This window comes from Phoxinus phoxinus, assembly GCF_949152265.1.
Source record: "Phoxinus phoxinus genome assembly, chromosome: 23".
Taxonomy (NCBI): Eukaryota; Metazoa; Chordata; class Actinopteri; order Cypriniformes; family Leuciscidae; genus Phoxinus; species Phoxinus phoxinus.
In genome coordinates, this window is record NC_136898.1 from 9,694,804 (window position 1) to 9,707,793 (window position 12,990).

At 36.2% G+C, this 12,990-nt stretch overlaps 1 protein-coding gene across 2 annotated transcripts; it reads left to right on the plus strand.

Moving 5' to 3' along the window:
* The first annotated feature begins 113 nt into the window (after nt 1-113).
* On the plus strand, nt 114-12,580 carry prdm15 (PR domain containing 15). 2 transcript variants are annotated; one of them, XM_079600522.1, is made up of 24 exons: nt 114-203; nt 1,367-1,406; nt 1,550-1,643; nt 2,523-2,676; nt 2,753-2,905; nt 3,039-3,141; nt 3,212-3,460; nt 3,584-3,740; nt 4,341-4,462; nt 4,564-4,658; nt 4,788-4,875; nt 5,656-5,823; nt 6,085-6,179; nt 6,275-6,406; nt 6,674-6,817; nt 7,463-7,626; nt 7,737-7,816; nt 7,968-8,087; nt 8,807-8,938; nt 9,016-9,099; nt 9,185-9,360; nt 10,356-10,433; nt 10,750-10,953; nt 11,846-12,580. In XM_079600522.1, exons 2-24 carry the CDS (start codon nt 1,376-1,378, stop codon nt 12,392-12,394), a joined length of 3,372 nt encoding a protein of 1,123 aa, XP_079456648.1. In that variant the 5' UTR covers nt 114-203; nt 1,367-1,375; the 3' UTR covers nt 12,395-12,580. The 2 variants fall into 2 exon arrangements, with proteins under 2 accessions (XP_079456648.1, XP_079456649.1); XM_079600523.1 differs by having other exon boundaries at nt 3,587-3,740.
* Nucleotides 12,581-12,990: the final 410 nt, after the last annotated feature.

Below are 12,990 nucleotides of genomic sequence, written 5' to 3' on the forward strand. Positions count from 1 at the left end.
CAGAGTCAGACATGTTATTTTGTGTCTGCGTAATCTAATTAATCAGCTGTAATATTGATGAAAATCTTACAGTGGTCCGTTTGAGGAAAACTACACTTCCCATAATTCAATTCGCGGGTCTTATTTCCGGTCCTGCGCGGTTTCTGGAGCGGATTGGAACCCGGAGTCAGGATTCACTAAATGTGTAGACGTTTGGAAAACAGGTAATGACTTTATGCTAAACTTGTGAGGTAGTTGTATTCAAACGCATTGAACGAAATCCCCAAATGCTCCTCATTCAAAGGTGCAGCAGCAATGAAAAGTGTGAGCGAAGCGAGTTTGTTGTGCTTTCAAACGCTCTGGCTCCAGATGAGCGCTGCGTCTCCATTCCATCCGCCATGCCGATTGTTCTTTGTTACATTTGCATTGCTGAAAGAGAGCGAGCGCAGCCTGAGATCGGAGTTAAAACCCGGCTACAGTTTGAAATCTTCCCAAATCACGGATTCTGACCGCATCGGTCCGTATTGTACTCGTTCCCTGGCTGCTTACAGGCGTTTCATTCGCGGACAGCTCCCTGTACTGCGTTGATAAAGAGCGTCATGCGTTGTGATTGTTGATCTTGGGAGCATCAACACAATCTGTTGCATTGTGTAATGGGTTTTGTTGCAATCAACACAACGTTATAATGGAAAAGTGCATTGAAATGTTTTTGCACATTTAGACCTGAAGGACTTGTCATTTTATAACGTATTATTTAAAATAATTTTCTCCTTATACATTCTAGACATGTAGGCTACATATGTTTGGTCCAGATTTATAAAGTTATATAAAAAATAGATTAAAAACCCAGTTCATGCCAAATTCTTAAATAAACCAGATGAACGTTTTAAAATCCATGTAATTTATATATAGCCTATATATATTAAAAATAATATATGGTAAAAATATATACAAAAAGCCTAATTAAAGGCAGATTTTTTGGGGAAAGAGAAATGTTATAGCATAAGTTATTTTACATACTATTTTATTAGTATTATATATATATATATATTAAAAAAAATGAGTACTTTAGTAATTGGATGTGTTTACCAAACCTGACATTTTTTGATTTATTAGTTATTAAATAATATTTGTGGCGAATGGTTTTACATTTTTCCAATAATGTAGTCAACATGAAAACAAAGTTTATATTTCTAAGAACCTGCATGTTTTTAATATTTTAATGTCATATGTTTCAAAATGTAATTCGAAATGGTCTCAGATGTGTTTTATATTTGTGTGTGTGTGTGTGTGTGTGTGTGTGTGTGTGTTATTAAGAAGTATCATAAGGACAGCATGCTGTTACAGGTGCTAAAACTAATGTACATATTTGATGCATCATCTTTAGGGTGTCAGAATGGCAGAGCAGACACCAGATGAGTTTATTTGTAAGTGCACAACTACAATCTTGCTTGTTTATGAATTTGCATGAAACATTATTGTATCCTTATTGCCACTAGTGAGCTTTTTTTGCTGTGTCCTTGTTTTACTCAAGTAAACGGTATAATATTGCATGTGACTCTTCCTGCAGGGTGTGAGGACTGCGGCCAGTACCATGACTCTGAGTGTCCTGAGCTGGGACCCATCGTCACGGTGAAGGACTCGTTTGTTTTAAGTCGGGCACGGTGAGCGGACATGGGTGGCTTTTGGCCAAATACCCTCAAAAAGGGTCTTGGCACCGCCTGAGATCACCGACCATTACATGCTCATATGTGTGATTTTCAAAGGCCATATATGGACTGTCTTATGTTTATTATCAGTATATATGTATGACTTGGTGTTTCTTTTACTTGAAAATTCTTGGACTAGGTGCTTGAATTTCTTAGTGCCTTACTGACATTTATCGCTGAATTGTATTATGACAATAACAGTATGCATTAAGCATTACATTATGCCAGGGTTTACCAAACTGGAGTTAATGGAAGAACTGCAGTGGCATTGTGAGATGAAAAGCTAATGATCATAAAATTATGATCCTACATAATTAAATCCTAAAAAAACATTGTTACATTTATTACACATTTAAATATCATATATTTTGTCTGTACACTGTCCATAAAAAGTTTGGGGTCAGTAAGATTGTTTAAGAGAAAATATGTTTCCCTTATGATCACTAAAGATGCATTATTTGATCATAAACACAGTTACAATTTTTACAAGTTTAAGGACCTTCTTTTCCTTTTTTAATATATTTTAAAATGTAATTTATTCCTGGGATGGCAAAGGTACATTTTAAGCAGTCATTACTCCAGTCTTCAGCGTCACATGATCCTTCAGAAACCATTCTAACATGCTGATTTGCTGCTCAAGAAACATTTTAAGCAGCAAACCGGTTTTCTATTCACATTTGTTTTACTGTATTTTTGTTCATATAAATACAGCCTACTTGAGCATAAGAGACATCTTATGAAATTCTTAAAACATTAAATAATTCTTAATTATTCCAAACTTTTGGCTGCATATGAAATTTTAACTTAAGAACATAATCATTGTCCATGTTCCAGGTCATCTTTACCAGACAGCTTGGAGATCAGGTCAGCTGAGGAGGGGAACGAAGGCGTGTTTGTACTTAGACGGCTGGTTAAAAGGACTCGATTTGGCCCTTTTGAGGCCAAGAGGGTTCCAAGCCTTCAAATTGAGGGCGCATTTCCTTTAAAGGTAAACAATAGACCATTAATATGCCAATCCTAACCATATGACCTATACTTAATGTTTTCTCTATTGTGTATCTTAGATATTCCAGAAGGACGGATCGGTGGTTTGTTTTGACTCGTCCAATGAAGACGACTGTAACTGGATGATGTTGGTTCGGCCTGCCACAGACCACCAACACCAAAATCTGACGGCCTACCAGCAAGATGATGATGTTTACTTTAATACATCACAGGTGCATTGATGCCGTACTGTCACTTCTGTTCCTTTTACTTAGATTGTAAAATAAAATGTATTTAAATTGCGGTGTTCTATTAAACTTCAAATGCCAATTTATTCAAATTGTTTTTTCATTTCCTCCATTTCAGGATGTTCTGCCCGGAACTGAACTGAGAGTCTGGTATGGAGCATTTTATGCCAAAAAAATGGATCGGCCTGTTCTTAGGTCACCTGTACTTCCCCCTCCAACAGGTATGTGTGCTTTAAAGTGTAGTGTCCAGGATACATATGCTGGATGTAATTGATCATTTTGCCTCTTCAGAAATGGTGTCCAGCAAACCTGGAGTGCCTCCGGCGAATGGGCCACCAACAGAAACCCTTCCTGTCCCAGAGGAACTGCTCTGCCAAACCCCAGCAGACGCACATGTCCAGCAGGACGCAGAGGTGCTACCCCAAAACAACACGGCCAGCGTTGCTCCCGTCACACCACAGCCAACTAGAAAACTAGGTAGACCACGACGGACAAAAGCACAGAAACTTGCACCGAGTGGATCAGCTGATTCCGGTCAAGGTGAGGTGGGGGTTCAGGGGTATAAAGGGGTTTGATCTGCAGTTGTTTTTTAAAGCACATTTTTCAGAGAATTAGCACTTGAAAAATTGTTTAAATGAGCATTATATTTCTCTTCCCATCTAGCAGAATCCACTGTTCCTGCATCTGGTGAGCCGCCTCTCAGTACTTTGGCTCCTGATGTCCCCCTCACTGTACTGGATGTCCAAGAGGTCATGGTGGCTGGAGACGGCCCGCCACTCAAAACATCTCGGGTGACACGCTCCCCCATATCCTCTGGGAAGTAAGGACAACCTACGATTCACTTATCATGTCACATCCTCTGGGTTTTAAAACACATACACCACTGCTTAAAAGTTTGGGGTTTGCTTTATTTAAAGAAAGAAAGAAAGAAAGAAATCTGTTCAGAAAGGATGCATTAAATTGATCAAAAGTGACAGTGAAGACATTTATTATGTCACAAAAGATTTGTATTTTAAATAATATAATATTATATTATTCATCATAATATAATATTCATATTCATCAAAGATTCTTAAAAAAAAAAAATCCACAAAAATACAAAAATGACCTGTTTTTCAATGATGAGAAATGTTTATTGAGCTCCAAGTCGGCATATTCAAATGATTTCTGAAGGATATTGATTCTGGATTAATGATGGATTAATGGATTAATGATGCTGAAAATTCAGCTTTGCATCACAGGAATAATTTTTTTTTTAAATATTTTAAAAACAGGAATTTAAATTGTAATAATATTTTTGCTCAAATAAAATGCAGCCACGGTGAGCGTAAGAGACTTCTTTCAAAAACATGATAAAATCTGACTTTTGAGCAGTAGTGTAATTTCACTTGAACAATTCTTGTTCCTGTTTTTCTGTTAGACCTGGTATAAGGAGACGATCTCTGCGGCAGGGTGGTGATCATAAAAGAGTTTACCAGTGCTGCCTCTGCTGTAAGGTGTTTCAGAACAGCAGCAACCTCAACCGACACATCCGTTCCCACGGTAACTCTCCCATCATCCCTGGAAGTAATTTATCACTCTGCATAACACCATTTGAGGTTATTAGATGTGCCATATGCTGAATACTTTTGTGTCACTTACAGGTGATAAGTGTTTTAAGTGTGACGAGTGTGACAAGATGTTCAGTCGAAAGGAGAGTCTTAAACAGCATATATCTTACAAACACAGCAAGAATCAGGTATGGCACTTTTTTAACCAATAACTTAATGTTTAATGATAATTAAAAAATAGCCTGTTTTAAAATGTCAAGATACATTAATTTTACACAAATCTGTAATCTATATGTTTTATTTGTGTGTTTTCTTAGTCTGATATAGAGTATAGGTACAAATGTTCAACCTGTGAGAAATCTTTCAGAGTGGAAAATGCCTTAAGGTTTCATAACTGCAGGACAGGTAAAAAAATAAAAAAAAGGTTTCATTTTTATATTCATTCATTATAATAATTACATTTCTGTGTTTTATATTTATGGGGAGTTATCCAAAAACATTTACACAAATGTATATCATAAATAATAATATTAATACTGCTACTACTAATAATAATAATGATTTTTAACATAATTATTGATGATGATAATAATAATGTTTGTGTTTTATTAAAATTAATATTTTATTATGTAATTTTTAATAAGTTATTGTATTATTGGTCAATTTACTTTTTTGAGCCGTTTGTTTAATTCACTATGTAATGTAATTAACTAAATGAAACGTTTTAATTTTGCGGTAACTACAATAAGATTTAATTTGTTAACATTAGTTAACATGAACTAAAAATGAACAATACTTCTACAGCATTTATTAATCTTAAATAAATAAATAATGTTATCTCAACATTTACAACTACATCTTTAAGATCAAAAGTTGTATCTGTTAACATAAGATAATGCACTGTGAACTAACCTGAACATAAATATTTTTATTACAATAACTAACATTAACAAAGGTTAATAAATGCTGTAAAAATGTATTGCTGATTGTTAATATTAGTTAATGCATTAACTAATGTTAACAAATGAGACTTTAATTATTAACAATTTTACTTTTGTTTTGCATGATTTGAGTTATAAAACACGCCTTTAGAAATTGATTTCACAAATGTATCGTACAAACGAACACAAAATGTGTTTGACCGCATGCACAACATCTATTTTGTATGTTTCCTTCTTGTTGCAGATGACAAAACGTTCCAGTGTGAGATATGTTCAAGGTTTTTCTCCACTAACAGTAATTTGTCCAAGCACAAGAAGAAACACGGAGAGAAACTGTATGCGTGCGAGATCTGCAATAAGATGTTCTACCGCAAAGATGTCATGCAGGACCACCAGAGGCGGCACGTTGTTGGTGAGTTATGAACGTTGCTGCTTCAAAGAAAACAAGAAAATACTCTGTGCCCATGTAGAATATTTATATAAAGTCATTTTGAAAGTAAAATGGCAGGTAAAGTCTGTTTATCTAATCAGTAAATAAACACAAACATGAGTTCTCTGTTTCTAGGCCTCATTAACTTGCTTTGTCCTTCTCTGTAGGTAAAGATCATCAACCATTATGTCACTTGCTCTGTATGTGCACTAATGGCTTCCACCACCCATTGCTTTTCCACAGGTCCGAAAAACATGAAACGAGAGGAGCTTGAAGCGAACGGGGAGGAGGGAAGCAAATACAGAAAGGAGCCTTCGGCGTGTCCCATTTGTGGAAAGGTGGTGTTCCTAGACCAAGGACACCATATTTGTTGTTGATATCAGATCTGTGTAGCATTGAATAAATCTATAAAATAAAAAACGTCTTATTCCAGGTGTTTTCCTGTCGGAGTAACATGAACAAACACTTACTAACCCACGGGGACAAGAAATACACCTGTGAGATCTGTGGCCGCAGGTTCTTCCGTGTGGACGTCCTGAGAGATCACATACATGTACACTTTAAGGTGAGGAATAGTGACATGCAAAACTATCTTTTCATTATCAAGGATTTGGTGGTTTGTCTGAATGACCAGTTGACTAGTCAGCCTGAAGGAAGTGCTGAATAAATAGGGTCCACTACGTCCCATCAAAACATTTGAGTTAAAGGGCATTTAAATGCTTAAAGCATAATTTAAAAAAGTTAGTTAGCTAGTTGAGCATAATGACTAATCTAAAAAGAGTTAGTATGTTGTGGTGTACTCTTAATTGAAGTCCAAAACCATCTCTTTCAGGACATCGCCTTAATGGACGAGCAGGAAAGAGAGGACTTTATTAAAAAGATTGGCATCTCTATGGAGGAGAGTGACGACAGTTCCGATGAGGAAGATGAGAAGAACGATCCCGAACATCACAAATACAGCTGCAAGAAATGTCAGGTAAAGTAGGAGCTAATGTCACAATTGATTAAAATGTTCTGATGTTTAGAACAGAAATTATGGAATTTCTGCCATGTGATTGGCTTATTAGATTTGCCTGAATGAGCAGGTGTACCTAATAAAGTGGTCGGTGAGTGTATTTTTATTTTTTAAAGTAAAAAAAAACTAAACTATCACTAGATACTACTTATCACTTAATTTATTTATTGTTGCAAAGTACATTTAAATGTGTAATGCTAGAATTAGAATACAGTAAAAATCTAGATAAAAAATAATATATGTATGTTTTTATATTTATTCATTTTAATTTAGATGCACCACTATATAAACAATAAATAGTAATAAACAGCTATATTTTACCAACATATATTTCCCCTAAAACATTTTGATATATAAAGACACATCCATTTCACTTCTTAATGAATAGACTTCCATGAACATTTTTGAGTGGTGAACAAACAAGTAGAACAAATCGTTGAATCAAATTCAATTGATTCACAGAAACATTTAATTGCTAAATAAAAAGTACATAAAAAATCATGTGAATTTCATGATGTTGCTTAATCTTATTTTCCCAGCAAAATAGTTTATTTATTTATCACAAGCATTCATTCTCTCTCCACCACTTTTTAACCCCTTCACCAGGTGACATTCGCCAAGGGTCGTGACTACTTGAAACACATAATGGACATGCATAAGGAAAAAGGTTACAACTGCTCAATGTGCAACCGCCGTTTTGCTCTGAAGGCCACGTACAACGCTCACCTGGTCATCCACCGAGACCACCTGCCCGATCCTGCAGTGCAGAAGTAAGACCGAGAGATTGGATTTCAAATATTTGCTTCTTCACGAGGCTTTAGAAAAACATTTTAAGATAATTTTTTTGCAGGAAAGTTAAATGCCATTCCTTTCTTCACAGATACATTCATCCGTGTGACATGTGTGGACGGATCTTCAACAGCATCGGCAACCTGGAGAGGCACAAAATCATCCACACAGGTGAGTCTTAGTACTACAAGTATAGCACACAGGTAGAAAAATAGATATTATGCTCTACACTCAACAATTTCTTTGATTTTTAAAGTATTTAATCACTTACATTTTATAGACAAGGCTTAATTAAAAGTGATAAATCCTCTGGCCGATGCAGGAGTGAAAAGCCATGGCTGTGATCAGTGTGGAAAGTCTTTCGCTAGGAAAGACATGCTGAAGGAACATCTGAGAGTCCATGACAACGTCAGAGACTTCCTGTGTGCAGAGTGTGGGAAAGGTGCGGACACTTATCTCCCTCTCCATCCCATAATACACCTTGCATAATAATTTGAAGCACTGTCACTGTGTCCCAGTTTGCCTACTTATACTATGCCCTAAGTATGTACTGTTTTTGTGAAGAAAAAGTACATAATTTTGAGTGTGTACCAGAGGAGTACGCAAGTTTTGGGATATACTACCCTGCCAATCATCTTGTCACAGTTAAATTCCTCCACATTTAATTTATACCGTTTTGGAGAGAAATGTAGTAGCAGTCATGGGTCTTTCTCCTCTCCTCGTGTGTTTGCAATTTGCTTAATGATGTATTCAAAAGTTAATAACCAAACGTATCTGCACAAAAGTTTACAATGCTGTTGCGGATGAAATGTAATGCAGATAACAGTGAAAAAATATTTTTTTGTCATGTTAGATACTGATAATAAATCACTCAAACCCCTCTCTTCTTAACCGCTGGACTCGCACATCCGGCATGTTTGTAGTTTTTTAACACTTTTTATTTGTGTTTGTAGTTCTACTCGAATTCACGTCCATTCACGTCCATTCACGTCGGATTCTAACCGTAAAAAGTAGACAATGATTATCGTTGGAATAATCATTTCAACACTACGATTTGGGACACACTAATTCTAATTTCGATTACTATTAAGGATGGATAGTATGCGGATTGGGACGCAGCATGTAGCTCAATTTGAACGGGAATGCATCTGTGTTTTCCAGGCATGAAGACAAAACATGCTCTGCGGCATCATATGAAACTGCACAAGGGAATTAAAGAATATGAATGTAAAGAGTGTAACCGCAAATTTGCCCAGAAAGTCAACATGCTGAAGCATTACAAAAGACACACAGGTGAGGATCACATCATACTGTAATGTTACATATATTACAAAAAAACGTGTTCAAAATATAATAATGTATTCCTTCAGGCACAAAGGACTTCATGTGTGAGCTGTGCGGGAAGACATTTAGTGAGAGAAACACAATGGAAACGCACAAGCTTATTCATACAGGTACAGTTCACTGAAATATTACATAGTTTGGTTTAATTACACTAAAACAGTCCAATATTTACTCTCATCTGTCTCGTTTTTGCAGTTGGAAAGACGTTTTCTTGCGCTGTCTGTGACAAGAAGTATGTGACGCAGTATATGCTGCAGAAACACATGCAGTTGACCCATGAGAAGGTGGAGGCTCAGAGCTGTCACCTGTGCGGCACCAAAGTCTCCACACGTGCCTCCATGAACCGCCACATGCGCCGCAAACACCCCGAGGTGAGAAACAAGCACACACCTCCGGGGTTAATGACATTACTGATTCAAATATTTATTTTTCTTTTGATATTGTCAATGATGATTAAGATGAAAGACGAGATGAGAGACGAAAATGACAAATAATGATAATTCACTTAAAACACGATATGTAATATGACTAGAAAAAAGATATTACATGATATTAAAGATATTAATGATGCACTAACAATGACAGAATAAATATGTTGAAAAATGCATTTCTTTATACATTTTACACATTTAAATTGCAACCCCAAATCAAGAAATGTTGGGACGTTTTGATTTTTATTGCATTTTACAAAATGTCCCAACTTTTCTTGATTTGGGTTGTAAATAAATAAATAAATAGATTTTTCAAAATGTACTTTTTTCAAGATAACTATCTATAAGTTTTTTTGTTGTTGAGTAAATCACATGCTATTTTAGCCAGAGTAAATTGTAAGAAAATAAAATGAACAGATTCATGAAAGTAAAAAATTAATGAATATGAAATCCCAAGATAGTGATTAATTTTAAAAGACATTTTAATTTCATATTTACAGAGCCATGCACATGACATCCAGACAAATAATAATAATATCATGGCCACGAATTGAGAATTCATTCCACAACTTATTAATTTGTTCCATTGTTATAGTAAATCGTGGCCACATTGAACTAATTTGCTCCCTCGTTTTGATTTAACTAAAACAATGGGACACATTTTTACAACGTGGCCACAAGTGATCAAATTATTATATTGTGTGCATGATGTACTTAAAATGAGGGAACTATTTAGTAAAACGTCCTAATGTAACTAACTAATTATTTTCTACTATACTAGTAATTAACTAATTGTTAATTTATGGCCATGATATACATATTTTTTGTCCGCATGTCATGTGCAGGGCTCCGTACATATTGCATTTTTTGATCACACCTTTAAAATGTTTGAGCTTATGGAAAGCCATATGTCTAAGCTTCATATGATCTTTCAGATTGTGACTGTACGATTGGGTGACTTTGATCTTCAAGAACCATCAACAGTCGACGCCTCTACCATTAGTATTGCACAGGTTTGTCTTTTAACAACCTGTATTGCATGATGATAGAAGGAGAATGAAAATTAAAGGAGGGTAGGGTCATTTTTATTTATTTATATTGTTGGTATTTTTTTATGCCTTTAATAGATAGGATAGCGTAGATGAGACAGGAAGCAATGGGGTGTAGAGAGAGGGAAACAGGACAGCCAGGACTCGAACTCTGGTCGCCTGAAGCACATCTGAGCCATTATGTCGTAGTGCTGTCCACAAAGCTATTGCTCTGACTTGAGAGACATTTCATTGTTTTTTCATTATTTGGTTTCTGTTTGTTGTTCTCTCTGTTATTCAGCCCTCTCTGACTCTGGAGAAAGGGTCTCTCGCTGTGGAAAAAGTCACCAGGAACTCTAATCCCTCCAAGAAGAGGGCAAAATTCCTGCCTCATGAGTCTGAGCTGTCTGATTCAGACGAGTACGCTGACTTCACCAGCAGAACCACTGAGTTCTCGAATACCGTGGGAGATGAAACCAACTCTGCTGTGCAGAGCATTCAGCAGGTTTGTTTCGTCAGAAATTATCTCTTAGCATTTCGCCCATTAAAGTCAACATGAAAACTAAATATACACTACCTTCAAAGTTTGGGGTCGGTAAGATTTTTTTAAATGAAATTAAAAATTCAACAAGGAAGCATTAAATCGATCAAAAGTGACAGTAAAGACATTTCTAATGTTACAAAAGATTTGTATTTTAAATAAATGCTGTTCTTTTGAACTTTCTATTCATCAAAGAATCCTGAAACAAAATGCAGCAAATTCAGCTTTGCCATCACAGGATTAAATTACATTTTAAAATATATTCAAATTGTAAAAAATATTTCACAATATTCCTGTTTTTACTGTATTTGTGATCAAATAATTGCAGCCTTTACCGACCCCCAACTTTTGAACAGTAGTGTAACTTAAAACTTTATTATTATTATTAATTAATGTACAGGATGAAAATGGATATTAATTTCTTAAAGATTACATTTAAATGTGTTATTAAATTATTAGTGTATTTACAGATCAATTACATGTGAGTTTTACACAAAAGTAAAGGATATCTAAATGTTAAAATAGAGAAAATGAGCATAGCCAAATAAATATCCAATATCAACCAATACTGATACATTTAAAAGCTCTAACATTGTCTGATAACCGAGATGGTACCAATATGTACGGTACAATATCCCTAGATCTAATCAATTCCTGATGGATAAAATCAAAACAAAAATGTATCGTCGAATATTTTGTTTCACTCTGAAATCACAGAATCAGAATGGGTTGCGAATGCAATTTCATGGACTTTTAAAATCGACAGATATTTCAATTTGGTTGTGCATTTGAGTTTTTAGATGTTGCTTTATTCAATTATATTAAATAATCTCCTCTGTCAAATGTACACATGCAGGTGGTAGTGTTGGCTGACCCCAGCGCCCCTCCAGCCCCCTCCAGCTCGGTCAGTTTAACCAACATCACTGTGACTCCCATCACCACACCCGCTCCCGCCCAGTTCAGCAGCCTGCAGCCCGTCGCCGTCAGCCACCTCGCTCCGAGCGATCGGTCCCTCACCCTGGACAGCTCCATCCTCACCGTGACCTTCGATGCCATCAGCGGTTCAGCCATGCTGCACAACCGTCCAGCAGATCTCCAGTCAGAGGCGGTGGGGTCCACGGGGGCCGCGGCTCCGCAATCAGTGGCACATTTCATCAACCTCACCACCTTCGTCAACCCCATCTCCCACCAGCTGGAACAGCCCGCTTTAACCTGGAGGCCCGTCGCACCGGCCGATGGAGATCATGCCACAACCATAGATGACACCCAGACGGATGTTCAGTCCGCTCAGGCACCGTCAGAACATCCACAACCACTGCCAGAACAAAGGCATCAGATTCAGCCACAAGTCACTGGACCTCCTCAACAACAGACCTCTGCAGCACCGCAGATGTTCAGCTACTGAGAAATCAAACTACGGTCCCTTTTCAAGATTTGTTTTGGACCAATATGAGGAAAGGATTTGTTATTAATTAAGCACTTTGTTGATAGTACGACTGTGACTTTGGGGGAAGCACAAGCCTTTTGGTGGAATTGATGAAAAACCATTGGACAATTTCAACCAATTATTGAGATGCTGAAGATTATAAAACATTTTTTTTTATGAATGCATGAAACGTCTGGTGATGATTTAAGAAAAAGCGAGGACCTTAGTTTTTCAAAATGATAACTAAAATTATATTTGTTGTTTATTGTCATTCTGTAGCACATGTGGAGTGATGATGTAAAAAAGAATGAATCTATAGAAATGCAATACATGGATATAGTGTATTGTGCTAACTGGAAATATTTTCTATTTTTTCTTTCCTTTTTTTTTTTTTTTTAGGAAAAATGAGTTGTCCCAATAAATGCATGTATGGATTTGTCTCAAATGTGTGAATAATTATCCACCTATAACTTTAAATTAAATATCTCTAATATCGTCCAATAACAGATACCTGTATGTAGTGTATCCCTGAATGTATCCCCAATATCAAATCATATTTTGTTAATCATTCTTTG

Excerpts from the sequence above, each read along its gene's own strand:
- prdm15 (XM_079600522.1), top strand. The coding sequence starts at position 1,376 with ATGGCAGAGCAGACACCAGATGAGTTTATTT. Across the intron at positions 8,088-8,806 it reads GTGTGCAGAGTGTGGGAAAG|GCATGAAGACAAAACATGCT; the intron begins GTGCGGACACTT and ends TGTGTTTTCCAG. Across the intron at positions 10,434-10,749 it reads CTACCATTAGTATTGCACAG|CCCTCTCTGACTCTGGAGAA; the intron begins GTTTGTCTTTTA and ends TCTGTTATTCAG.